The sequence below is a fragment of the Lactuca serriola genome, chromosome 1 (genome assembly GCF_051521515.1).
Source record: "Lactuca serriola cultivar US96UC23 chromosome 1, Lser_US96UC23_V15, whole genome shotgun sequence".
In the NCBI taxonomy this organism is placed as follows: domain Eukaryota; kingdom Viridiplantae; phylum Streptophyta; class Magnoliopsida; order Asterales; family Asteraceae; genus Lactuca; species Lactuca serriola.
In genome coordinates this window covers 98,201,224-98,227,770 of record NC_136408.1, presented here as the reverse complement: position 1 = coordinate 98,227,770, position 26,547 = coordinate 98,201,224, and the positions used below count along the sequence as shown (strand labels likewise).

The 26,547-nt window shown below is 35.7% G+C and overlaps 1 protein-coding gene across 1 annotated transcript; it reads left to right on the top strand.

Moving 5' to 3' along the window:
• The first annotated feature begins 17,048 nt into the window (after nt 1–17,048).
• LOC145095862 (2-alkenal reductase (NADP(+)-dependent)-like) lies at nt 17,049–18,807 on the top strand. The gene is made up of 5 exons (XM_079033679.1): nt 17,049–17,358; nt 17,507–17,684; nt 17,781–17,947; nt 18,030–18,112; nt 18,270–18,807. The coding sequence occupies exons 1-5, from the start codon at nt 17,134–17,136 to the stop codon at nt 18,646–18,648; spliced, it is 1,032 nt and encodes a 343-aa protein (XP_078889805.1). The 5' UTR covers nt 17,049–17,133; the 3' UTR covers nt 18,649–18,807.
• The last annotated feature ends 7,740 nt before the right edge of the window (nt 18,808–26,547 follow it).

Sequence of the window (26,547 nt, the reverse complement as noted above, 5' to 3'; positions counted from 1 at the left end):
CATCTGAACAACCAATACAATCTATATACATCAAGTAAAACAACTAATTAACTTAACTCTGATCAACTAACTAAACTATAGCTAACAAACAATTAACTCTCTAACAGAAAGTCAAATATAGTCAAGAAGTCAACGTTGACTAACTTCATCTTCTCCAATATGGTCTTATACATCATATCTTGATCGAGTGTTGATGTAGAATATTAAGGAGTGGAAAATGTTGTTGAAACATGTTAGATTTAGAATATGTTGCAAGAACTACATTCTTCCCCTACCAAATTCACCATCTTTTAACACAACAATGTTAGTTTCTCTTATCTTCCATAAGTGTCGTTCAATGTCGACAGCCACATATTAATATAGACTCCCACTTTGTTCATGAAAAAGTTGTTTTAGGTGATATTCACTTTCTTTATGTCCCTCCATGCATTTTATGAATTCTGAGTCTTCCTATTCTAATAAATGAATAGGTTTATTCTACTATTGATAAGTGTCGTAATATTAGAACTCATCATTAATATTATATATCACATATCATGCCACTTGTCAAACTATTAATTATCCGTTTCAAATTTCAAAATTTCCACTCTAATTTGATTAACTCCATTTTAAATCTCAAATTTAAAAATTTCTCATTTTAATTATATTAAATTAATAACATTAGATTAAAAAATAAAATAAAATTAATACAGATGATAAGGTGATATAACTTCACGTATTTGTTTAAATTAAGGATTATAATTTTATATAACTAAAAAATATCTCTTAAGCAATAATTTATTTAAAATAATTAATTAATAATTTTGATTTTTTAATATAAAAATATAATTAATTTTATAACCATGGTTCTCACGGGTTATAAAGTTGTATTCATCAATAGCCTCTCCATATCATTTTAATGACTTTAGGTCCACATGTTTGGACCAATTATTCCGATTAAATAACGAGTGGATTTTAACGTACAATTATGTTTGTATATCGTTGATGTATAGTCTCGGCCATCCTATGGCCCATTAGGTTAAGCCTCAAAGTATCTTGTATTCATATATTTTTTTTAATAACTGACATATATTTATTTCATTGAAATATATTGTTTAAAAGTTTTTTTAATATTATTAAGTCTTTGATTTTTCGGTTCCAATGCTTTCTTTGAGAATGGTTCTTAAACTCATGGCTGGAGGTGCCAATTTTGATATATTGTTAGCTAATTTTAAGTGTGCTATACATTAATTTAATATATTTAACTAAAAATTATTGAGCTATTCATTAAAATGACAACGCAATGTATCTTCCAACAAGCCACCTTTAAGAAGATTTCACACAATGGCCATATTTTTTGTGAAGGTTGTGTTTGACGTTTCACAACTAGTTTATTTTTCGAGCTTTTTAAAAATATCATGTTTGGCAAGCCAAAAAGTAAGTTATAAGTTAGTTTTTTTTTAAATGTAAATAATTAAATTACTTTTTTAAAAAAGTTACTTGTTGTACAAATTGATTTTTACAACAAATAAATGAAAGACAGTCCAATGGTTCAAACTCACTTACAAGTCAATGAAATAGGCATAATCACTTTTTCAGGAGATGTTATTGTGGTTTAGAAGCTTAATTTATACAACAAATAAATGAAGACCCCTACAAGGTCGATTTAGTGGTTTAAATTCACTGACGATCCCCTGGATCGACCTTGTAGCGGTCTTTATATTTAGTTGTTGTACAAATGGAGCTTCTAAACAACTATTACATCTCCTGAAAAGGTGAGTATTACATGATTTTGAACCAATAGATTGAACTTCAGACACCAAACACCATTTGTGAAGAATTACTCTGACAAGAATTAAAAATTTAAACATTATAATCAAAAGTGTCACCTAAATGGTTGAGTACGCCTTTTTTGCTGACTTTTAAATGAGTTTGTGGAAGATTATAGGAGTATTGAAAAAGAAGAGATGTATCGATATGCTTACAAGGAGTATGGGTCGAAATGAATCGGTCAAAATTCAGGTTCAAAGTTGGTTCTGATGATTGTCAGATAACTGCCTTGTTGTTCCAATCTAGGAGTTTGAATGTCGAATCTTAGAAGGTCTATGTTTGTCCACTTTTTGGAACGAAGGCTGTCGCTTTGGGTATGTGTATCGGAATGATGACTTGTTTGGAACACTATCGAAACAAAACTTAAACATGAATCAGAACATTTTCCTACAATCATTGCATAATTGTGATGGCGATTGGTATGATCAGAATGAAAGTTATGAAGACAATCAGAACGAAAGTCACTCAATCAGAACAAAGATGAAAATCAATTTTGGGGTTGAACTCAATTTTGGGACTGGTTGGTCGCTTTATGTTCATGTATCACACAATTGGGGAAGAAGTTGCAGTGTTACAATTTTGGCCCCCAGAGTTTTAATGAAGTGGCAGTCTTGGTTCAAGATTAGAAAACTTAAAAAATTTCAAGGGATGATGTTTGAGATGATCGAATCTGATTCTTTCGTAAGCATATTTCATGTAAACAACACATATTGGATTTGCATTAAATGCAATTTCACATATCTTTTTAGGTTGACACAATGGTTCAAACTCACTTAAAAGTCAGCGAAAAGTGTGTATTCACCTTTTTAGGTGACACTTTTTATTATAATGCTTAATGCTTAATTCTCGTCAAAGTATTTCTTCATAAATGGTATATGAAGGTCAATCCAGTGGTTCAAGTTCACTTAAAAGGCAGTGAAAAAGGCGTACATACCTTTTCAGGATATGTTATTTGTCATTTAGAAGCTCGATTTGTACAACAAGTAATGAACTCCCCTAAAAGGTTAATCCGGGAAATGCTATGTGGGTTTGAACTTAGGGGTCTTCATTTATTGATTGTACAAATCGAGCTTCTAAACCACAATAACATCTCCTGGAAGGGTGACTATGCCCATTTCGCCGACTTATAAGTGAGTTTGAACCATTGGATCGACCTTTACTCATTTCTTGTACAATTCGAGCTTCTAAACCACAACATCTCCTGAATCGGTCAATTGGTTAACATTGCAACCAAATTGTAAATGTAATGATATAGTTGAGAAAAAAAAACTCGGTATAAAAATCAAAATTTTGTGGTAATATAGTGAATTTCTTACAATCTGAAACTCAGTGTCGAAATCGAAATTTTGTTAAACTCAATGACTTTATTGCGGGAGAACCAATCATTTGGTTGATATTGCAACAAAATTATAAATATAGTGACATAATTGAGAAACAAAACCCAGTTTCAAAATCGAAATTTTGTGGTAATATAGTGACTTTCTTGCGATTTTCCCAAGTTATATTTAACCAAATAAAATAAGTTATGTTTAACCTGATATTATATTTGAATCATTGGCATTAAGGTGTTTGCCTCTCATTGGTTGTATGATGTTTGCCTCTAATTGGTTGTATATCCTTTCCATTATTTTTTAAGTTATGTTTTATATGTTAAAGCACAACTTATCGGGATCGAATCCATCCAAAATAACGTCATGGGGATATATATGGCACGAAGATGTCATTTGACTAGTTAGAGAAGGGCAACGTTGATGCACATCACCCGAAGGTATTATGTTGATAACCTTATGTTGATGACCTGGAGTCATGATTGTGACCACATGTGGTATATACCACAAGAAACCACATCTAACTATTTTGTTTTTTTCTATGTCCTCCTCTCTTCTTTCTTTGTGAACGATCGTGCCCTCTTGTTGCAGGTACACCAGTGTGTGGTGTGGAAGACGATCGTGGTAAGGTGTTTGCCTCTCATTGGTTGTATGATGTTTGCCTCTAATTGGTTGTATATCCTTTCCATTATTTTTAAGTTATGTTTTATATGTTAAAGCACAACTTATCGGGATCGAATCCATCCAAAATAACGTCATGGGGATATATATGGCACGAAGATGTCATTTGACTAGTTAGAGAAGGGCAACGTTGATGCACATCACCCGAAGGTATTATGTTGATAACCTTATGTTGATGACCTGGAGTCATGATTGTGACCACATGTGGTATATACCACAAGAAACCACATCTAACTATTTTGTTTTTTTCTATGTCCTCCTCTCTTCTTTCTTTGTGAACGATCGTGCCCTCTTGTTGCAGGTACACCAGTGTGTGGTGTGGAAGACGATCGTGGTAAGGTGGTGGTGAGGTGGAGTTTCTCTCGTGATGAGTATACCCTTCGGCTTAAAAGGAACTCATTCACTATTTAACCTACACTTTGGTGGTGTTTGTTTTTGAAGAGTTAAACGTCTTCGGTCATTTTTTATGTTTTCTCTATGTCTTCGAATAAAAGATAGACCAAAAGTTTTTTCTCCATTTCTTTAGTTTTCATAAAAAGATTGCTTGTTTTTTAAATTTTTCATAAAAAGAATGATGGTGTTGGTGCTGGTAGCGGCGACGATGGTGGTGTTAGAGTTGGTGGCGTCGGCAAAAGTGGTGGTGGTGGTGGAAAAGATATAACATCTGGGTTATAACTTAGAAAATGTCTTCGAAAAACACAATCTTTTTTTATCTTTTGAAAAAGATGCCAAAAAGATTTTTTTTTATGTCTTTTGTTTTCTGAAAAACAAACAACTTTTTTCATTAAGTGTCTTTCCACCAGCAGACATAAAAGGTCAAAAATACATTTTGCTAAAAACGCATTTTGCCAAAAACCAAACATCACCTTAGTTTGCTTGATTGAATGAATACATATAGTAAACCTACTTGACAATTTTTTATGTGTATTTTACATGAAAGCCATTAACTTTGTAAAAATTTATGGATTTTGTCCATGCGACAATTTTTTGTTTGTTAATATATAAAATTTGCCATTTTTTTGCCCTTGTTACTTGTATATTAGGTTTATAGGTTATCATAAAAATCAAATCTACAAAAAATCTTTAATTTTACAAATCTTTTATATTTTTACCTTAGGTATTTTTTTTATTCATATTATACGTATTCATGTAGAAAAAACGTATTTATACATAAAAAAAAAAGTTTAACTAAACGTCATATAAATATGTTTTTAGGAATAGAAATATGTATTTTGTGTTTTTGAGAAATATAACGATATTTTTTAGAAAATATTAATATATTTTTAAGAAGTTTACATACACATTTTTACGTAGTTAGAAATATATCATTCAAAAGAGAGACAATTTTTTTTAGCAATATTAGTTTATTTTTTTTAAAACTATATATAGATATGTTTTATACTTTTGAAAACAAAAAAATAAATATTTATACTTTTAAAAACATCAAAATAGATATTTATACTTAAAAAAAAAGTAAAAATATATATTTATAACTCTAAAAAGCATAAATACCTAAAAATATATATTTTTACGCTTTTTTAGAAATATAACTACATTTTTATAACTATAAATATATATTTATACTTTTAGAAATATATCCACAATAAGTTATAAAATTTGCAATGTTTGGTGTAGAAAAAATAGTTATACGAATTCAGTTTAATTGATCATTTTGTTATACTATATAGATTGTTTCTATGGTTTGGATAATCTTGTGCATTTGATACATTTTTCTTATAAAATTGAACCATCTTTATAGTTTGTTTTGTATCGATTTTGATCTCGTCCAACTTCAAATAACCATTATACCCTTATAGAGTTTTTAATTTTTCTTATTGATTTATTTATTAGTATTGTTATTATATGAATTAAAAAAAAACAAACAAACAATCGGATCCTATAAACCTATTTTCCCTCACACCCACGTCTTTTCATACGTTTATACACACACTTCACATCCAACCATCTCCATTCTCCATCACCGCATCTCCAATTTACATTCAATCTACCGATGCTTTTTCACTTACTGATTTCGCTCAATAGCCACCTCTTTTTCTTAATGCTTCTGTTCGATTGTTCAATAGTCACTGACATCCGCCATCTCCATAACTGCCTCTCCTCTCTCCATAATGTGTATACAACACATGGACACTTTTGGTGGTTTTGATAATCGTGAAACAAAACTGAATTTTTTAAAATTGATTTCTATTTTTGAGAATTGACTTCTCCCAAATTTACTTATTTCTAAAATCATGAAATAAGATCGATTTCTACTTGCATATTCATAAAAATAATATTTTACATTGATAAAGACGTTACAAATGACTGGATACAAACCGACTATTACAAAGTGTTATATATTACACAACTACCCATGATACTATACATTTATACATACATGATCGCTAAATACAAAAGTAATATTACAACTATTCTAAACCTTCCGACAGTATATAACTATACCAGTTATTTATCTCCTGCAAATTTGTTAAACACTGAGAGGGTAAACGTTGACGCTTAGTGAGTTCAATAATAGATACAATATAACGTTATGTCATATATATATATATATATATATATATATATATATATATATATGGTAGAAGCAAAGTGGAACAAGGAACAACAAGGCCATATATGTGAATCATGTGACAGACTTTCGATATCAATCATTGATTTGATTCAACGATATACAATCAATGAGACATAACGATTTCCATACTTGATAGACATCAATAAAGCTTCGGCCTAAATGACACATAAGACATACACTTTCTAATTAAATATTTTGGTAGATTTCAGGCTTTCAATCCTGTCTAACCTTCTGTCAATGCCATAGAATAGAAATCATTCTCTTACGGAGACATGTTCTACATGGCCAGAGGCTACATACCAGTACCAATGTGAATCTAAGTCCTTTCACTAATCACATGGTCAAAGATATTTCTTTGCTATTAAAAATAGCAAATAAAAATAACACGGGAAAATAACCCGGAATAATAACACTGAAAAGCACATAACACATAACATACAATTGTTCCTATATATTAAACTCGCCTTGAAATATCCGGGGGTTAAAATAGTAATTTGAGCAGCATTTCGCCTCTAAATATGACTTTATTCGTTGAAAACCGGGAGATTTATTGAACACCAGGCTCTGCGAAGGTAGAGCTTCAAAACTTAAAAGATAAATTTTTCGAGCTTCTCGGGAACTTCGGGACGTGTTTCGTAGGGATGAGCATCGGAACCGGGTACCCGCTTTTGGAACCGGAACCACCTCGGAACTGCCGGTTTTGGAACTGGAACCGCCTTAAGAGGTTCCGGTTCCGGTTCCTAAAGTTATGGAACCGCCTTAAGCGGTTCCGGTTCCGGTTCTCGTTTTTTCGGAACCGCTACCCGTTGGGTACCCGCCGAAACCAGTTTATATATATATATATATATATATATATATATATATAGATATATATATATATATATATATATATATATATATATAATTTCATATAAATATGTGTGTTACTTAGACTGATTTAGAATATATATTGATCCGATTTTGTCTGTCTTTGGTCCGAATTGACTTGATTTGGATCAAACTACATTGCGTATTTATCGACAAAAGTTAACAAAATTAATGTAACCGGGTTATCCGCTCCCGGAACCGGAACCGCCGGTTCCGGGACTAGTTCCAAACATTTAAGAACTGACTAGAGCGGTTTCGGTTCTAACTTCTGAGGAACCGCTCCTAAGAAGTTAGAACCGAAACCGCTCTAGTCAGTTCTTAAATGTTTGGAACTAGTCCCGGAACCGGCGGTTCCAGTTCTGGTTCTCGCCAAATGAGGCGGGTACCCGCCTATGCTCATCCTTAGTGTTTCAGGTGCTAGAAATGTTATCGGGGCTTCAGGGAAAGTTGAGATACTAAAAATATGGAAAAAGGGGCCAAAAATGAAAATTTCTTAAAAATACCCGGGCTGCTTCACAACCTCTATATATACTCGCGAGGGTCGGATCCAAAGCAAGGAGGGAGAGACGTGGGTCAGCAACGAAGCAGCTCGGTGGCAGCAGGAGCTCGGTTCGGAGGCCAGACGTCGCGCATGCGAGACGGCCAGGTGCGAGGCTCGGAAGGGTGACACGGGGCGAGCTTGCAAGACACCAGCTCATCAGACACGTCATCGACTTCGGCCAGATGGAAGCTTCTAAGTGGACCGAAGTTCGGTCCAATGGGGAAAGAGGATGACGACTTCGGACCAATCAACGGGTGCCACGCGAGACTGCGGTCCAATCAGAAGACGCCACGTGGATCGAACACTATTCATGCGAAAATTATCGAAAAATGTGCCCAATCTTGTAAAATCCATAACTTTCTCATACGGGCTCCGTTTTTCACGTTCTTTATATGCAAGCATAGAGAAAATTATGCTCTACAACTTTCATTTAGACTTTGTCGGAAAATTTTGACTTTATTTTTATATTATTATTTTTTTAACAGACGGGACTGGTAAATCCGTTAAAAATTCATAACTTCTTCATCCGACGTCCGTTTTCGTCAGACTTTTTACCGTTGTACTGATAATGACGAGACCTTCGATTCTCGTTTAGGTTATGTCAGCTAAAAATCACTTAATCTAAAATTCGAGTTTTTAGCTGTCAACTGCTAAGCTAAAACTTGTAAAAATCATAACTTCCCCATACGAAGTCAAATTTTTGCGTTCTTTTTATCAAAATTTTTGCCTTTATATTTATAACGAGATTATCTACAACTTTCAATAATAAAATTTTACTTATTTCAAATTTTATATTTTCGCTAAATTTCACTGTTTGACATTTTAATTGGAATCTCATAAGACTTCCAATATTTTCTGACTGATTCTAAACATAGTTTTACTTCGTTTCTAGTAAAAACTATCCGTTAGAACTCAACACTCAATTTCACACAGTATTTCATAATATTATTCACTTTTATAATTTACAACACATGATTTCAAAACGTGTATGTTACAAATACCTCATCCCTTTGAGGATTTCGTCCCCGAAATCATAACGATTAAAACAAATGAGGATATTTCACTCTTATCTTATTCTTTTTTTTTTCAAGGATAATTTGGTCCTCGATGGTGCTTCCACTTGACAAGCACTAACTCCACTTCTTTATTACATAGATTAGTCGTTCATTCGTTTACGATCTTTTCAGTTTTTTTTCTACATATCATAACTTATTATCCAATTTCTCTTAGGATAACGAAATCGTTTCATCATATACGCTCAAGCATTTGCACAGATAACTCACATGAAATACATCATGAATACCTGCCAAATTTTCAGGAAATTCCAAGTGGTATGCTTGTTTACTAATTTTCTGGATGATTTGGAAAGGATCAACAAATCTAGGACTTAGTTTTCCTTTCTTTCTAAATCATACAATTCCTTTCCATGTGGATACCTTCAGTATTACGAATTCACTCTCCTAGAATTCTATAGGTCATCTTCTCTTTTCTGCACAGAACTTTTGTCAATCCTGGGCCACTCTAATTCCTTCTCATACCAATTGAATCTTATCAGTGGTATCTTGAATCATTTTAGGGCCTCCAATGATCTTCTGTCCTATATCTCGCCAACATAATGGCGTACGACATTTACGACCATATAATGCTTCATATGGTGGAATTTTGATTGAAGCATGGTAACTGTTATTATACGAAGATTCTACAAGATCAAGTACTTGTCCCAGTTACCACCGAATTCCAAGACACATGCACGAAGCATATCTTCTACTGTTTGGATAGTTCTCTCTGTCTGACCATCTGTCTAGGGATGATAAACTGTGCTGAGAGCAACTTGAGATCCCAATCCACGTTTCATACTCGCCCAAAAGTGAGAAGTGAAGCGAGTATCACGATCGAAAATAATCTTTAGTGGCACACCATGTCTCGCGATGATTTCGTCTAAGTAAACTTGTGCGTATTTCTCCATTAGAACCGTTGTACGTATGGCGAGAAAATATGCACTCTTAGTCAGCTTGTCGACAGTTACCCAAATGCTATCATTCTATATAGTAGTTTATGGCAATTAAAGTAGCACCAGGCATAAGGTCAATTCAGAATTCTACTTGCCTATTCGGGGTAGTCCAGGCAATTCGTCGGGAAGATCATCAATATTTTCATTAATAATGGAAACATCATTTACAATTTTCTTCCCCTCTCTTAAGATATCAACTGCATTAGCCGGATAAGTAGAATATACCTTTGATATAAATTTATGAGTTTCTAAGAAAGAAGTTATTATTTTCAACGTAGACATAAATAGAATCCTCTTCTTCGATAGGGATGCATACTATCTCTTTGTAGCACAAGAGTTTTGCTTGGTTCTTTGACAACCAATCCATGCCGAGAATAATATCAAAGTTGGGCAAGGAGATAGGAATTAGGTTAGCAAGAAGATTATAACCTTCAATTCTTATGACATTATCCCTATAGACTTTATCAGCAAGTAATGATATACTTCCTGTGTTATCTATATGAAATGATTGGACAATTGCGTAACAAGAAATTCGAAAAGAATGTGCGAATTTATAAGGCACGAAAGAATCTGAGGCATCACAATCAAATAAGATGTGAGTAGATCTAGAGTTTATGAGAAAATTACTAGTTACAACATTCGAGTCCTAACTTACTTCTTATGTGGTAATCTAAAATGTACGATATTTAACTTTTGGTTTGCCAAATGATTGTCAAACCCTTCAAACTTCTTAGTTACTAGCGGTGCTCAAACCTACACCCGCTCATCATTCTCTATTGAGCCTTTGATCCTAATCTTTGAGTTAAAACTCAATTCTCATTGCAGACTCCTGCTCCTTCTTGGTTTATAGACTAAACCCAAGATAAGGTCTTTACTTTTGCTATAACAACAACTCGAATGATCATATTCTAATGACCTTTGATTTTATATCGCGCAAGACACATAACGAACCAAACTCTTGTATTAGAATCAGATCGAATAAATCGAGCTAATGGAATAAAGAAAACAAAAAGAGTTTGATCAACACGTGGATGCTTTGGAACAGAAAGAATAGCACCACATATCTCTAATTCGTGCTTTCGTACATACACATCAATTTTCGTCAAATGATGGAATATTTCGATTGATTACGAAATCATGGATTTCATACTGTAATCCTTCCATGAATAACTAAATTCTTCATTGCCTTCATAGCAGGTAACATCTCTAGTTAATGGTTGCTCAATTCTTTAATGAAGATCGTTATATTTCTATCGACCATCTCCTTCTTGACTGAAATTTTGTCATTACTCAATACGTGGCTTTCTAAACCAATCAACTTTATCTTTGTAGATTTATATTAATCAGACTCCACTCTTTATGACATTAATATTTGAACGATAATTATCTTCTTAGTCATTACCGAAACAAAGGTAACGACACACATGAATAAAACGGAATCATTTACTAGCTTCTTGGTAACCTTGTGACTTTCCCTAATCCAAGCGTGAGTCATGTGCTTCCAATAGTATAGGCCTCTATTACCATTCACACATACTCATACTCGTCCCAAGTATTGTCTTGCAGTTCCCAAGTCACCATTCAAACATTTTCACAAAGCAACTTTTCACACCTGAGTGTGTTCAAAGAAGTACATACAACAATTTCTCTAAGACTCAACTAGGTTTTTTCGCGTTTCTATCAAACATATCTTGGATTACTTATACTCGTCTTCTACGATTCTTTTCACGCATATGCTCGATCTAGCATATTCTAATACTTTTCCATAGGTCGATAGAATTTTACTTCCAATTCTTCATATAAATTCTTTCTCGGGTAGTATCTACTCTGCAAGACATACTACACCCAAAATTTACTCTAGCAGTATAGATACAAACGGTTTTCAACTACTTGCATCATCTTCTAACTTATGTAATTCACCATGCAGATTTGTTCATTTCATTATCCTTCCATGACATCGTCATTCTTGTATCTGAGTAAGTCTAAGTCTACTTCATAGGATTCTATCCTAAGAAGTCTGCATTATCACTGTATCTCAGCAAGCTCTACTAGCTTCAACTTGGTTCTGTGTCATTCCTTACTACAACATTTCTTCTCATACAATACTATGGGTGTATTGCTTCTTCAACTAAGCATTCTACCTTACTTAAACAAGTAAGTTTCTTAACCTTTTACTACTAAATGACCTAATTCACCATCCTAAACATGTATGTTAAATTCGGCTTAACACACAATGGAACTTCCATAAGGATGTGATAGAAGTCAATCACCACTCAGTATTATTAAATACTAAGTCTGAGCATCTTGTATAAAGTTACTACTTGAACTACATACTACATCACAAAGTCTTGGCCTATTGAGTCGGAAAACATCATTAGCATTTCCTTTAATCTTTATTTAATTCTTCTAAATCTTGTACCACATTAATTTCAATATTGTCGAAGTATTTATCACCATCTTCGGTTCTTCTGACTCTATAAACAATCACTGCTTCAATCTGGACAGCGGTGGAACAACTTCATGGATTTGTACCCACACATTTATCTCGCCCAAATGTGTTTCAAATGTACATCATTCTTCTAAAGATGTTATTATTTCATCAAATTTATACATTGAATGTACAACACCACTCTATTGGTATTAATACACTATTTACGATTTCACTTGGTAAATATTATTTTACGATATCCCACGATCGTTTATTTATAAACTTATCGATCTCAACTATCATAAGTCTCTTTATCACTTCGAAAAGTTTCATGTAAATTCTATTACAAAAATTCTTAGAATTCAGAACATAAAATTTTCTAAACCAAGGTCGGCAACAGACCTTAAACTTTCTTAAATAATAGCAATAAGGCAAGCAACCTAAGGCATGTTATATTCATTTATCATTTAGCACATATTAGAATATAAGGCATATCTCCTCTTAATATTCTAGTGCTTGTTTCCATTTAGGTATTCAACCTAAGTATAACAGATACACATCGTATCATCTTCACTTAACAATTTATGTTTAGGTCTAGAAATTCTCAAAAATTCCTAGTTCACTTAAACTAATTCTCTAGAAATTTTGAAGTAACATAATATCTTAGAATACTAGGGTTTATCACTACCCAATACCCCACTTAAGTATTTCCTTTGGTTTGTATCCATATACTCCTAATGAATCCGTTTATATATTTAACTTCCAACAGTTTAAGTCTAAATACCAATTCGTGGTATTTAGTTCACTTAAACCATTGCTCTGATACCATGATTGAAAGACCCTCACTTTTGTATTTCTGAAAGACCCAAACTTTCATACATGAGAATATAGTTACTTCAAAACATGCTACTTGCATATTCATAAAAATAATATTTTACATTGATAAAGAGGTTACAAATGACTGGATACAAACCGACTATTACAAAGTGTTATATATTACACAACTACCCAGGATACTATACATTTATACATACATGATCCCTAAATACAAAAGTAATATTACAACTATTCTAAACCTTTCGACAGTATATAACTATATTGGTTATTTATCTCATGCAAATTTGTTAAACATTGAGAGGGTAAGCGGTGACGCTTAGTGAGTTCAATAATAGATACAATATAACGTTATGCCATATATATACACTTCAATATGGCAGAAGCAAAGTGGAACAAGGAACAACAGGGGCATATGTGAATCATGTGACAAACTTTCCATATCAATCATTGATTTGGTTCAACGATATACAATCAATGAGAAATAACGATTTCCATACTTGATATACATCAATAAAGCTTCGGCCCAAATGGCACACAAGACATACACTTTCCAATTAAATATTTTGGTAGATTTCAGTCTTTCAGCCCTGTCTAACCTTCTGCCAATGCCATAAAATAGAAATCATTCTCTTACGGATACATGTTCTATATGACCAGAGGCTACATACCAGTACCAACGTGAATCTAAGTCCTTTCACTGATCACATGGTAAAAGGTATTTCTTTGCTATTAAAAATAGCGAATAAAAATAACACGGGAAAATAACCCGGAATAATAACACCGAAAATCACATAACACATATAACACATAACATACAATTGTTCCTATATATTAAACTCACCTTGAAATATTTGGGGGTTAAAATAGTAATTTGAGCAGCATTTCGGCTCCAAATATTACTTTATTCGTTGAACACCAGGAGATTTATTGAAAACCGGGCTCTGCGAAGGTAGAGCTTCAAAACCGAAAAGATAAATTTTTCGGGCTTCTCGGGAACTTCGGAACGTGTTTCGGGTGCTAGAAATGTTACCACGGTTTCGGGGAAAGTGGAGATACTAAAAATATAGAAAAAGGGGCCAAAAATGGCAATTTCTTAAAAATACCTAGGCTGGTTCGCAGCCTCTATATATACTCGCGAGGGTTGGATCCGAAGCAAGGAGGGAGAGACGCAGGTCAGCAGCGAAGCAGCTCGGTGGCAGCAGGAGCTCGGTTCAGAGGCCAGACGTCGCGCATGTGAGGCGGCCAGGTGCGAGGCTCGGAAGGGTGACACGGGGCGAGCTTGCGAGACACTAGCTCATGAGACGCGTCATTGACTTCGGCCAGATGGAAGCTTCTAAGTAACTGAAGTTCGGTCTAATGGGGAAAGAGGGTGACGACTTTGGACCAATCAGCGGGTGCCATGCGAGGTTGCGGTCCAATCAGAAGACGCCACGCGGATTGAACACTATTCATGCGAAAATTATCGAAAAATGTGCCCAATCTTGTAAAATCCATAACTTTCTCATACGAAGTCAGATTTTAGCGTTCTTTTTATCAAAATTATCGGTTTAACGAATACTACAACTTTCATTAAGATCACTAAGGCTAAAAAGTTGTTTATCAAAAACTCACTTTTTACGTTATTCGGCACCGTGCCGGTTTTGTTGCGGATATTTGATTGGTCATAACTTTTTCGTTATATCTCGGATTGGCATTTTAATTGGAATCTCATAAGACTTCCAATATTTTCTGAGTGATTCTAAACATAATTTTACTTCATTTCTAGTAAAAAGTATCCGTTAGAACTCAACACTCAATTTCATATAATATTTCATAATATTATCATTTTTATAATTTACAATACACGATTTCAAAAAGTGTATGTTACAGTAGGTTTGCATAAGAAATAGAGACTGAAGATTATTTTTGCATTAGTTTAATTTTGGGTGTTTCTAGAATTGATTTTATCGGGTTTCTTTGGAATTTTCTAGATTTAATTTCACATGGTTTGATTTCTCTAAACTTTTTGGTTGAAGATTTTATTTTTCTCGAGTTTTTAGATTTGATTTCATCAAGTTTCTACGAATTTTTTATAGATTTAATTTTGATTAGTTTAGATTTTTTTGGATTTGACTTCATCAAGTTATTAGTCGTGCTTGTTTGATTATAGGGGAGGAAATGGGTGAGGTTGGGGCATGATCTCGATCTTGATCTTAAGATCTTATGATTTTAAGATCCTAGAAGCCAAAAATGACCCCAAGCTCACTAGGATCCATCAGAAGCAAGATCTATAGTGCGATCTTAGGATCCACACTAGGATCTTAAAATCTTAACACGATTCGATTCCACCACTTTAGTTTTATTATATAGTCAAACCTCAAAAAAAATTATATTTAACTTGCAATCAACTGTAAGTTGCAAAATCCTCATAGATCATTATTACTTCATCACTTTAAGTCGAATTAGGCAGATTATACTCATGATATCTCGTTTGTGATCTTAATCCTTTAGCTGTAGATCATAATGATCTTGTTTCATTTTGTAGTTAAGATGTTTTATACTTAATCTTTATGCTTTGTAGTAACATAAATTATGATTCATGTTTAAAAAGTTATAGTTGACTCCATATTAACGTCTTAATCGACATCAAGTTATAATGTATATTGTACACCCAAGACCTTACGAGAAAATTTGAGTACAAGTTTATTTTGGTAAGATCTTCTAATCCCAATCCGATCTTATGGTTATGATCTTGCAAAACATAAAATGATATTGGGTATGATCCCGATCTTGACAACTTAGGTTTGGGTGTAAGATATAGGGCCTATTAAAATAAATAAACAAATAAAAAAAATAATAAAATCCAATAAGTGTAATATAGTTAGGTCTGGAAAAAAAAACAATACACAAACAAACTACTACAAGTAAAAAAAATAAAGATGAAAGATGCAATTTACACGAAACCAAACCATACGTTAAATAATATTAAGAACAAAAATATTTGAAGGCATGCAACGTAACTCGATTCATCAAGAGTTATACACAGTTGGACATGAACAAAAAGACTAGTTTCAGACTGTTCTAAAAAAACAGAGACCAAACCAATCTAAAACGAGAACAAAATAAAAAATGACCTATAAAAAAACCGAATTGAAAAAGACGGGTTCAAGACCGGTAAAAAAACCAAACTGTTCCCAAAGAAGACTGAATCATTCTAAGATTATTCATAATGGTAAGCTTAATGGGAGATTTGAATGAGGTGACAAGTCTATGTGTCATTCAATTGATGAACTCTACCATTGTGAAATGCTACTTTAACATTCAATGGATTTTGAGTTTAATGACCATTGAACTCTTCAATGGAAAAAATAAAGTTTTTAATTCTTAAATATTTATTATAAATTACAGTTTGTAACATTCTATTGAACTTTGTAAACTTTGTAGAGTTCAATGTATTATAGAAAAAAATAATAATAGAATTATACAATTGTAAAGATAATATAGCAATCTACTGGATTTTATGGAGTTTAATGTATTAAGAATGCCTTATGGCCAACTTAATATCAATCTAAAAAAACAAAAGTCATGGTTTATATACATATCATTTTGCGTTAGGTACATATTTGTTAATCACACATTACAAGTTCGTTTCTTTTTACTTTAATTAAATTTTAATATTTTATTTTTAGTAAATCTTAATGTATCAGTGTTAATCATATATGAGTTAACGGAAAAATTTAAGACAAAAAAATACTAAAACTGAAACTGAAAACCATGAATATTAACAGAAAAAGATGTACATAAAGACAGCGAGACCGAAAAAATATCGGTTCCAAAAAACCGTACCCAATAAGAAAAAAAAAGTTAATAAAAAATAAAATAAACGTGTACGGAAAAAAGACAAGTCCATAAAAAAGACAGAACCTTTGAAAGCCGATTCCAAAAGACTAGATTGTTTCCAGACCAATCGAGAAGCTTGTGGGTCCGCAAATTTGCACCTCACATAGTCACATTCGATTTCATTTCTCCCAATCCACTCACATTCACGGTAGCAAGCAAATGGAAGAAGCGAAAAATCAACAGGTGATCTTGAAGGATTACGTTAATGGCTTCCCCAAGGAATCAGACATGCTCCTTAAAACTTCCACCACCATCTCCCTCAAGCTCCCACAAGGTTCCAATGGCGTCCTCGTAAAGAATCTTTATCTCTCCTGCGATCCTTACATGCGTGGTCGGATGAGCAAAACTCAAGGCAGTTACTTTGAACCCTTCACTCCTGGTTCGGTATGAATTACACTCTCATTTCTCACTTTCGTTTTTGCATTTTAGGAGAAAACAGTTTGACAATTGAAAATTCAGTCGTTAGGATTGTGCTTTTCTATTCGAAATGAACTGTAGCACCCAATCTTTTTCTTGTGTTTTCATGTTGTAGCCAATAACAGGACTAGGAGTGGCTAAAGTTGTAGATTCTGGGCATTCAAACTTCAAGAAAGGTGACCTTGTTTGGGGAGGAACTGGATGGGAACAATACACCATTATCACCACTCCCCAGACCCTTTTCAAGATTCAAGATACAGATGTCCCTCTTTCCTATTATACAGGAATCCTTGGTATGTTTTATGTTTAATTATCGAGCTTTAAGGTTCTGTAAATTACGGATCTTGAGTTCTGTAAAATGAGTTTGTTTCTTTGATGGTGTTTTCAAGGTATGCCTGGTATGACTGCTTATTATGGCTTCTATGAGATTTGTGCTCCGAAGAAAGGAGAGTATGTCTTTGTTTCATCCGCTTCGGGGGCAGTCGGTCAGCTTGTCGGGCAGTTTGCGAAGCTGACCGGATGTTATGTTGTTGGGACTGCTGGAACCAACGAAAAGGTGATTAATTTTAGCAATATTTTCCCTTATATGATGATTTATTTATTGGCATACATTTTCTCAAAATCATATGTTATGCAAGGTTGAGCTGCTGAAAAATAAATTTGGATATGATGAGGCTTTTAACTACAAGGAAGAGCAAGATCTTGATGCAGCTCTCAAGAGGTTAGTTAGTACCCCAAACAAATAATATATTTGTCACCTAAAACATAGATTAATACTTTATATATATATATATATATATATATATATATATATATATATATATATATATATATATATATATATATATATATATTCTATTTTTTCTGATTAATATCAGGTACTTTCCGGAAGGAATTGATATATACTTCGAGAATGTTGGTGGGAAAATGTTGGAGGCGGTGCTTTTAAATATGAGAGTAAATGGACGGATTTCGGCTTGTGGAATGATCTCACAATACAACTTAAGTCAAGAGGAGGGTGTGAGGAATTTGTCAAGCATAATAATGAAACGACTTCATATAAAAGGGTTTATTGTAAGTGATCATTTTAATTTGCTTCCAAAGTACATGGAAATGGTTATACCATTGATAAAAGAAAGGAAGATATGTTACATTGAAGATATTGTAGAGGGGCTTGAGAGTGCACCGGCGGCTTTGGTCGGGCTTTTTTCGGGAAAAAATGTTGGCAAGCAAGTCGTGGTTGTGGCTCGGGAATGAGTCGATATGGTTGGGGTTTAGCCTTAATGCTATACATATGAGGGGTGTTATTATGATGAATAATGAAAAACTTTACATAAATATAGTATTTTTGTTGTTTTTGCGTACTTGGTCCTAACATTAATAAATGAAATTGCACAACTTTCTTTGTTACTCTAAGGACATTGTTATTTACCTTATCTTTTATGTCTTAGGCAAAAATGTTGGTAAGCAAGTTGTTTCCGTTGGCCTAATGTCATTCCATCAATGATCAATACGGACCATGTATGCCCAATGCATGTTGATGTGCGGACCGAGCATAGACGGGTTTTTTTTTTTTTTTTTTTTTTTGGCTTTTTAACTGTATTTCAACTCCAATTGTGTTTATTATATAATTCTAAACATTTGAAGTTTGAATTTATATAAAGAAAAAGTGAGAAAAATATTGAATATTAAAATTAAAGGATTTTTTTTTAATTTAACAAATAATTTAGATAAATAAATAAAAGAAATTAATGAGACTTTAATTTAATAATTTTGAAATTAAAAGGAAAGTTTATCAATAAAATTGATATGTAACGCCCGGTTCCTGGTATGTATTTTAAATAAAATTTATTCACTTTTATATGAGAACTCGACGAGTTGGAGGTCCCAAACTCGTCGCGTAGGGATTATTTTGGGACGCGGGTGAAGAAACCTACTTGATGAGTTGAGAACCCCAACTTGACGAGTAGGGTTGGCTAAGTGAAACCCTAATTTTAGGGTTTTGCATCCTATTTAAACACATTAATCCCTAATGGTTGCCCTTATTGAGAGCCTCCAAGTCCCAAAACTCTAGCGACGAAACCCTAGAGCCTTGTGTGAGCTTGTGAGACATTTTTGAGAGAAAACTTGTGCTTTTGAAGCTTGTGGAAGAAGAGGAAGCTAGAGGACTCAAGAAGAAGAGAGTAGAGCCAGAAACTTCACTTCATTTGCTGCATTTTCGAGTAAGCAAGTCTTAAACTTGCTCAATGATTTCTTAGATCTCTTCATTTCACTTTTATGGGGTTTTGTGTCCAAGAATATTAGCTTTTGAGACTTGGACATCCCAAGTGATTACTCTTCCAGATCTAGGGTCTAGATGGGGTTTCATGGCATAAATAAAAGGTGCAAACTTTTTGGCCATGGAAGCTCCATGCAAGCTTTAAGGTGTCATTTTGGCCTTTTAAGCTCCAAAAGGCCATGCATGCAAGGAAAATTAGCAACTTTACGTAAGATATTAGCTTTAAGGGACCAGATCTATGGTTTGGAAGCATTGAACTCGTCTGGAAGTGACATAATGAATTTAGACTAAGGGGAACTCGACGAGTTGTTCATTCAACTTGGTGAGTTAGGTCGTGGTCCCCAACCTTTTCTGATTACTGAGAAAACTCGGTGAGTCTAGGAGATGACTCAACGAGTTGGCTAAGGATTCAGGGGTTTCAAAGATTGAAGAACTCGACGAGTTCAAGGAAGGACTCAACGAGTTATAGTGAAAAGTCCCAATTCTATTATAGGGAAGAACTCGACGATTCTGAGGGAGGACTCGACGAGTTAGATCACGATTTCAGGATTTATGGTTCGTGGAACTCGACGAGTTGAGTCAACCAGAATGTTGACTTTGACTTGGACTTTGACCAGAGTTGAACCTTAATGGGGTTATGAGTATGAAAGAGTAATTAAAGGAGATTGTTATGTGTAAGAGTTTGAAAGGAGTTGATTCTAGAGCCAAGGGCAGTTCAACTACTATACGACATAGAGGTGAGTGACCTTCCAGTAGAAGTGGGTCGAAGGCACCAATTCCGACCCACTAGTAATTGTTTGTAGTTAAGACGATTGTCTTTGTGATAATTGTCTGGTATGCCACTATATGTTATGCTTTATGTGCTAGAATGCTATGATATTATGTGCTAATGGTAGGAGGGGTGAAATAGTCCCCGATTATTGGTTGAAAGAGACTGAAGGGGTAGATAGTACTGATGGGTTTTATACAAAACAAACAATCTTATGTGTGCATGCAACCCTAATTTGAGGATTTATGTTTTCACTATTAGACATACAAGCATTCAACACAAAAACTAGAAACCCTAGGAGGCACATGTAATTTTTCGAAATTAACATTTAATTAGGGTTAGGATACATACCTTTATTGTTATATTGTAATAACAATCAAATCCTTGAAGATCTTGAACTTTGGTACAAGCGCCACAAGTGTCGCGCCTCTAATGGCTCACAAACAAACCTAACAACCAAGGATTACTATGGAGAGAGAAGGGAAGTGGAAAATTTGGCCCTATCCTCTCTTGGAGTGCCCTTAGACAAAATCCAACCCTATAAGGGTTTATATAGGTGATAAGGAAGGTTTAGGATAACGCAGGTGTATCTTAGATAACCCTAATCCCTTAACTTCCTCCCTAAGGCGAGTCGTTCCAGGGACTCGGCAAGTCCATGGATTGACTTCCCATTTTCTGTTATGGTTCGAAGGAACCCAGTGAGTGTTAGAGTGGTCTTAGAGGGGTCCGGGGGAATGACCCAACGCATTGGACTAAGCCATAGACCTGGGAATCATAGGACTCGGCGAGTGTATGAACAGACTCAGCGAGTCCAAGGCAATCTCCCAACGTTCGAAGATGAACTCGACGAGTTGTTCATACAACTCGGCGAGTTAAGGGCAGGACTTGTTCATAGGATGGAGATGAACTCGACGAGTTGTTCATATGACTCGATGAGTCGGATGAAGGTTCATTCGGGGTTGTTTTAGAGGGAGAACTCGTCGAGTCGTTGCCAAACTCGATGACTAGAGGCGTGGAGAAGCACAGATGAGGGGATAGGGACTCGACGAGTTGGCGGCCCAACTCGGCGAGTCGAGTCAACTGGAAGTTGACTTTGACTTTGACTTGGTCAGGGGTAAAATAGTCATTTTACCCTAAGCGTAGTTATCAGTGTCTGATTAAGTGTTTTATGGATTTATTGTCGGAGGATCACCGGAGCAGCAGTCAGACATCTGTCGATCAGCTTTTCAGCAGTCAGCCTTACGAGGTGAGTTACCTTCCAGTAAAAGTGGGTCTAAGGCACCAATGTCGGCCCACCAGTAGGAGTCGTATGTTAGATGATTGTCTTTGTGATATTCATCTAGGCGTGCTGCTACCTGATATGTTATGTACCAGTATCATATGATTTTGTATGCTAGTAGCAGTATGGGAGATAGTCCCCAAGATTTCCAGTCGATAGGGCCGAAAGGGGGTAGCCATACCCAGTCATGCTAGATATAATATGATTATGTGTTACATGTTATGTGGTAGTAGTAGAGGGGTGAAATAGTCCCCAGTATCCGGTCGAGAAGACCGAAAGGGAGGCCAGCACCCAGGTAGGCTAGGCAGTATCCGGTCAAGAGGACCGAAGGGGAGGCCAGCACCCAGGTATGCTAGGCAGTATCCGGTCGAGATGATCGAAGGGGAGGCCAGCACCCAAGTATGTTAGGCAATATCCGGTCGAGAGGACCGAAGGGGTAGGTCGGGCACCCAGATATGTCTGACAATATATGTATGTTACGTGATTGTATGGTATGTGGTACGATGGGGGAACCCACTAAGCTTCGTGCTTATAGTTTTCAGTTTTGTTTCAGGTACCTCTTCAGTGAAGGGGAAGGAGCCGGCGCGGTAGCTGCACATCATACACACATTGGATTTCGCCTTATGATATTTCTTGGGATTGCACTCTGACATTGTTACTACTTTTCTGAAATGATATGACATGGTGATGTTGTTTGATAAATGTTTTCTAAATCGTTATATCAAAATTGAAATTTTTGGACTCGGAATTTCGGATGTTACAAGTTGGTATCAGAGCCTTGGTTTGAGGGATTTGGACACACCCTCGGGGGTGTCTGGACTCAAACCAAGGGATTAAAAGATTTTTACAAAGGAAATGGTTTTTTTAAATCTAAGTTAAAGATTTTTAAGAAAGAACAAGGTTTGTGATGTGCGCGACCGGCTGAGCTCAAGTAAGTTTTCCCTAAAGTACCCATACAAGTTTATGTTATGATTATCAGTTCAGTAGAATAGCATGCTAGATTAGGACTAAGGATCTAAGAATGATGCCTTATGTGCCTGTTATATGTGCTCTTGAGCTGCATGATAGTGTTGATTAGACAGAGATAGGATAGCCTGTTTAGGCTATGCCTGGTTATATGAGCTTATATCGCATGCTAGTACAGATTCTTGTTATATGGATAGAATTGCTCGAGCTTGTTTCCTTTTTGTCTGAATGTTGCTTGCTTTGTGCTTTGCAGGACTCGGAGTGATGGGAGTTAGCTATTAGGTGGGTACGTTAGGTCACATGCAATTAGGGTTGAATAATCTCAGAGTGTTGGATTTGACCCTATTGTGTAGCTCTTGTCTGAGTCCTAACCGTTGTAGGGATGAGTCCCTTACCCGAAGGATTATCTGAGCCTCATGGCATGTGATTGTATCCATATGGTGGCTAATTGGCGTTGCAAAGAGGCCTTCAGCAACTGAGGATTGGTTTGGGTGGAGTTAGAGGTACCCTAGGGCAAGCCTAGGATGAGAGTAGTAGAGATCAGTAGCAGTAGAAGGGACTTGGTGTAGTCGAGGCAGTTCTTGAGGAAAGTACAGATATATGTGGAAGGTAGTATGGGCCTGTACTACGGAAAGCAGAGGATCCATACTTGAGTCGAGGAAGGCTGAGACAAGACCAAGAAACTTGTGATAGATGTGATCCCTCTAGATGTATTAGTATCACTGGCGATTGTCATTATGTGTTGCAGAATGGTGGTACTACGTCCCAGGCTGCCAGTTGGTAGTTCAGGAGAGGGATCGGGTTTGGGTTCAGGTTCCGAACCAGTGGATGAGAGGCTACGCGAGTTCATCGTGTCCGAGATCACTAGAGGCGTCCTTGATGCGACCTCGGTCATCTTTGGGTCAATCAAGGAAGGGATCATCGAGCTGATGGAAGATCGCCTCAGGGCGTTCAGGAGTGACATGGCGACCAGCCAGTCAGGATCACGCACACTGTCCTTTAAGGACTTCAGGGGCAGTGGTGCACCGGATTTCCATGGGGCAAAGGACCCCATTGCTACCAGACGATGGATTGTAGACATTGACTCGGCATAGTTGACTAGCTTCTGCCCCGAGGGGTCGAAGGTGCGATATGCAGCATGATGCTTGAGGGACCGGGCCAGGGATTGGTGGGAGTCGGTTGGTGACTCTATAGGAGCCTTGACTATTGAGGCTATGGCATGGCCAAATTTTATGACCCGGTTCAGAGCTGAGTTCGCTCCTGCGGTGGAGCTTCAACAGTTGGCCCGGGAGTTCCTGGATATGAGACAGACGACTGAGACAGTAGCGTAGATCACCACCAAGTTTTAGGAGAGGGCGTTACTGGTGCCCCAGTATGCGGGAGACTAGAATATGAGGAGGACCCACTACCATGACATGTTGCAAGCCGACATTCGGGAGCATGTCAGTTTTTCAGCTTGCCTTACCCTGGATTCCATGATTGCTAGGGAAAAGGAGAGGGAGATTGACCTGGAGCACGTTTGGAAAAGGAAGGCCGAGGAGGGACAGGTGACTAGGGCTTCGGGAAAGAAGCCCAAGGGATCAGACGTTGGGCCAAAAGGCCAGCTAGGTCGAGGCCGCTGCAGGAAATGCGGCAAGTCACACGAGGGAGCGTGCAGGATGGGATCGTCGGGCTGCTATAAGTGTGGCAAGTTGGGGCATTTCAGCAAGGATTGTACCTCCCCTGCACCCACTATTCAGACATCCGAGTTGTTGTGTTTCCATTGCAACCAGAGGGGCCATAAGAGGGCCAATTGCCCCTAGTTGACAGCAGCAACGCCAGTGAAGGCACCAGCTCCAGCGACCTTGCGGATTACGGATGGCTAGCAGGGCAAGTCAAAGGCTCCAGTGGTGAGCAGTCGGGCCTTCTAGTTGACAACCGAGGAGGCACGCTCCGCACCCGATGTAGTGACATGTATGATTCTTTCTCCCTGATTTATTCATATGATGCTTATGATATTGATATATGCTCTGTATATATATATATATATATATATATATATATATATATATATATATATATATATATGTTTAGGATCGTTCCATGTGAACGGTATCCCAGTTCAGGTGTTGTTTGATTCGGGCACTACCTGATCGTTTGTTTCTCTTGCGCTTAGCAAGAAGTTTCCCGAGTCCTCGGGCATGTTGGATTGCCCTCTAGAGGTCGAGATTGCAGACGACCAGTCTGTGCAAGCATCAGAGGTCTTCCGGGATTGTGTTTTGAGGTTGTTCGAAGAGCTTTATCTAGTTGATTTGGTTCCCATACCGTTCAGGGGGAACAAGGTTATTATTGGTATCGAATGACTAAGCCCCAATGGGGCAGTGATTGTCACACCCCCAAACCAGAACGGCGGAAACGTTCGGGGGTGGATGACTTCATGTATAGTATCATGACAAAGAGTATAATATTGAAGAAAGCAAACACAACCATCATCAATATAATTGAAAGATTTACATCATAGAGTAAGTTTACATGTTTCAAAATCAATTAGATCATGATGACAAAATAAGTTTTCAATTTAACGCCTTAGCGTCCCGTCCTCGAAAGCAGTTGATTACCTGTTTAGTGATTTCCTGAGAATACAAGTTGTCTGAAAAAGTGTTAACACAAAGGTTGGTGAGTTCATAAGAGTTTTAATTGAGAAATAAACTGTTTTCCTTGTAAAAGCGGTAAAGGGATTCCAGAAAATCCAATATTTTCCTTGAAAAGTGAGTTGTAAGTTTCCGTGTTTTGAAATTGTGCATCCTAGAATTCCCAATAATTTCCTTCCATAACCTCCAAGTGTATATAAGTTATATAAAATTAAAGTTAAATAAACCGTCGAATGTAATGGGTCTGCCCTAGGCTCACAACCAAACAAGGAACAGGAAATAAAGCGGACCCACCAATTCTAAGTCGATCACGACTACATTCTATATAACTCTAGCATATACACTTAGAAATTATACCTGAAAACTAACAATTCTAGATAGAATGTAGTCTTAAAACCAAAGACCGAAACCAAATCCTAGTGTAGTGTATGAAATAGTAGTAGTGGCTGTGAACATAAACTATACATATCATATTTTATCGAATAGTGATAGTGGTAGTGAACATGAACTATGCATATATTATAGTTTATCAAATGAGATGGTGATGGTGAACATAAACTATACATATCACAGTTCATCAAATAGCGATAGTGGTAGTGAACATGAACTATGCATATAGCTTATCAAAAGTGATGGTGATGGTGAACATAAACTATACATATTACAGTTCATCAAATAGCGATAGTGGTAGTGAACATGAACTATGCATATTATAGCTTATCAAAAGTGATGGTGAAATTTCTTCTTGTAATAAGTTTGTAGTGTAGATGAAACATAAAATATACCTATTATAGTTTATCATATTGTTTGTAATGTATATGCAACCTAATTATACCGATTATAATTAGCGTACTTACTTGTGGGGATGTAATAGACTTAACTATACTTATTATAGTTTATCATAGTTATTCGTAGTGGTAATAACCCCTTTTGTATATGTAATACCTTTAGTAATGTGTTTATTATGTAAATGAATCATAAACTATACATATTATAGTTTATCAAAATAAGGGTAGTTGTAGTATTCGTAAACTATATTTGTCCTAGCTTACCAAATGTTTGTATGTAATGGATGTAAATTTGTTTATAACAATTTATCATTTACCATGCTTAATATAGCAAAAATACATTTGTTAACTAATGTATGTCTATATAACAAGACAAATGACATATATGGTAATGACATATCATCACATGAAGGTACACACCTTGCTCAACAAGTTACAAGGTGTAA

Coding starts and splice junctions, on each gene's coding strand:
- LOC145095862 (XM_079033679.1), top strand. CDS start 17,134: ATGGAAGAAGCGAAAAATCAACAGGTGATCTTGAAGGATTACGTTAAT. Junction 17,948..18,029: donor CTGCTGGAACCAACGAAAAG/GTGATTAATTTT, acceptor ATGTTATGCAAG/GTTGAGCTGCTGAAAAATAA. Junction 18,113..18,269: donor CTTGATGCAGCTCTCAAGAG/GTTAGTTAGTAC, acceptor GATTAATATCAG/GTACTTTCCGGAAGGAATTG.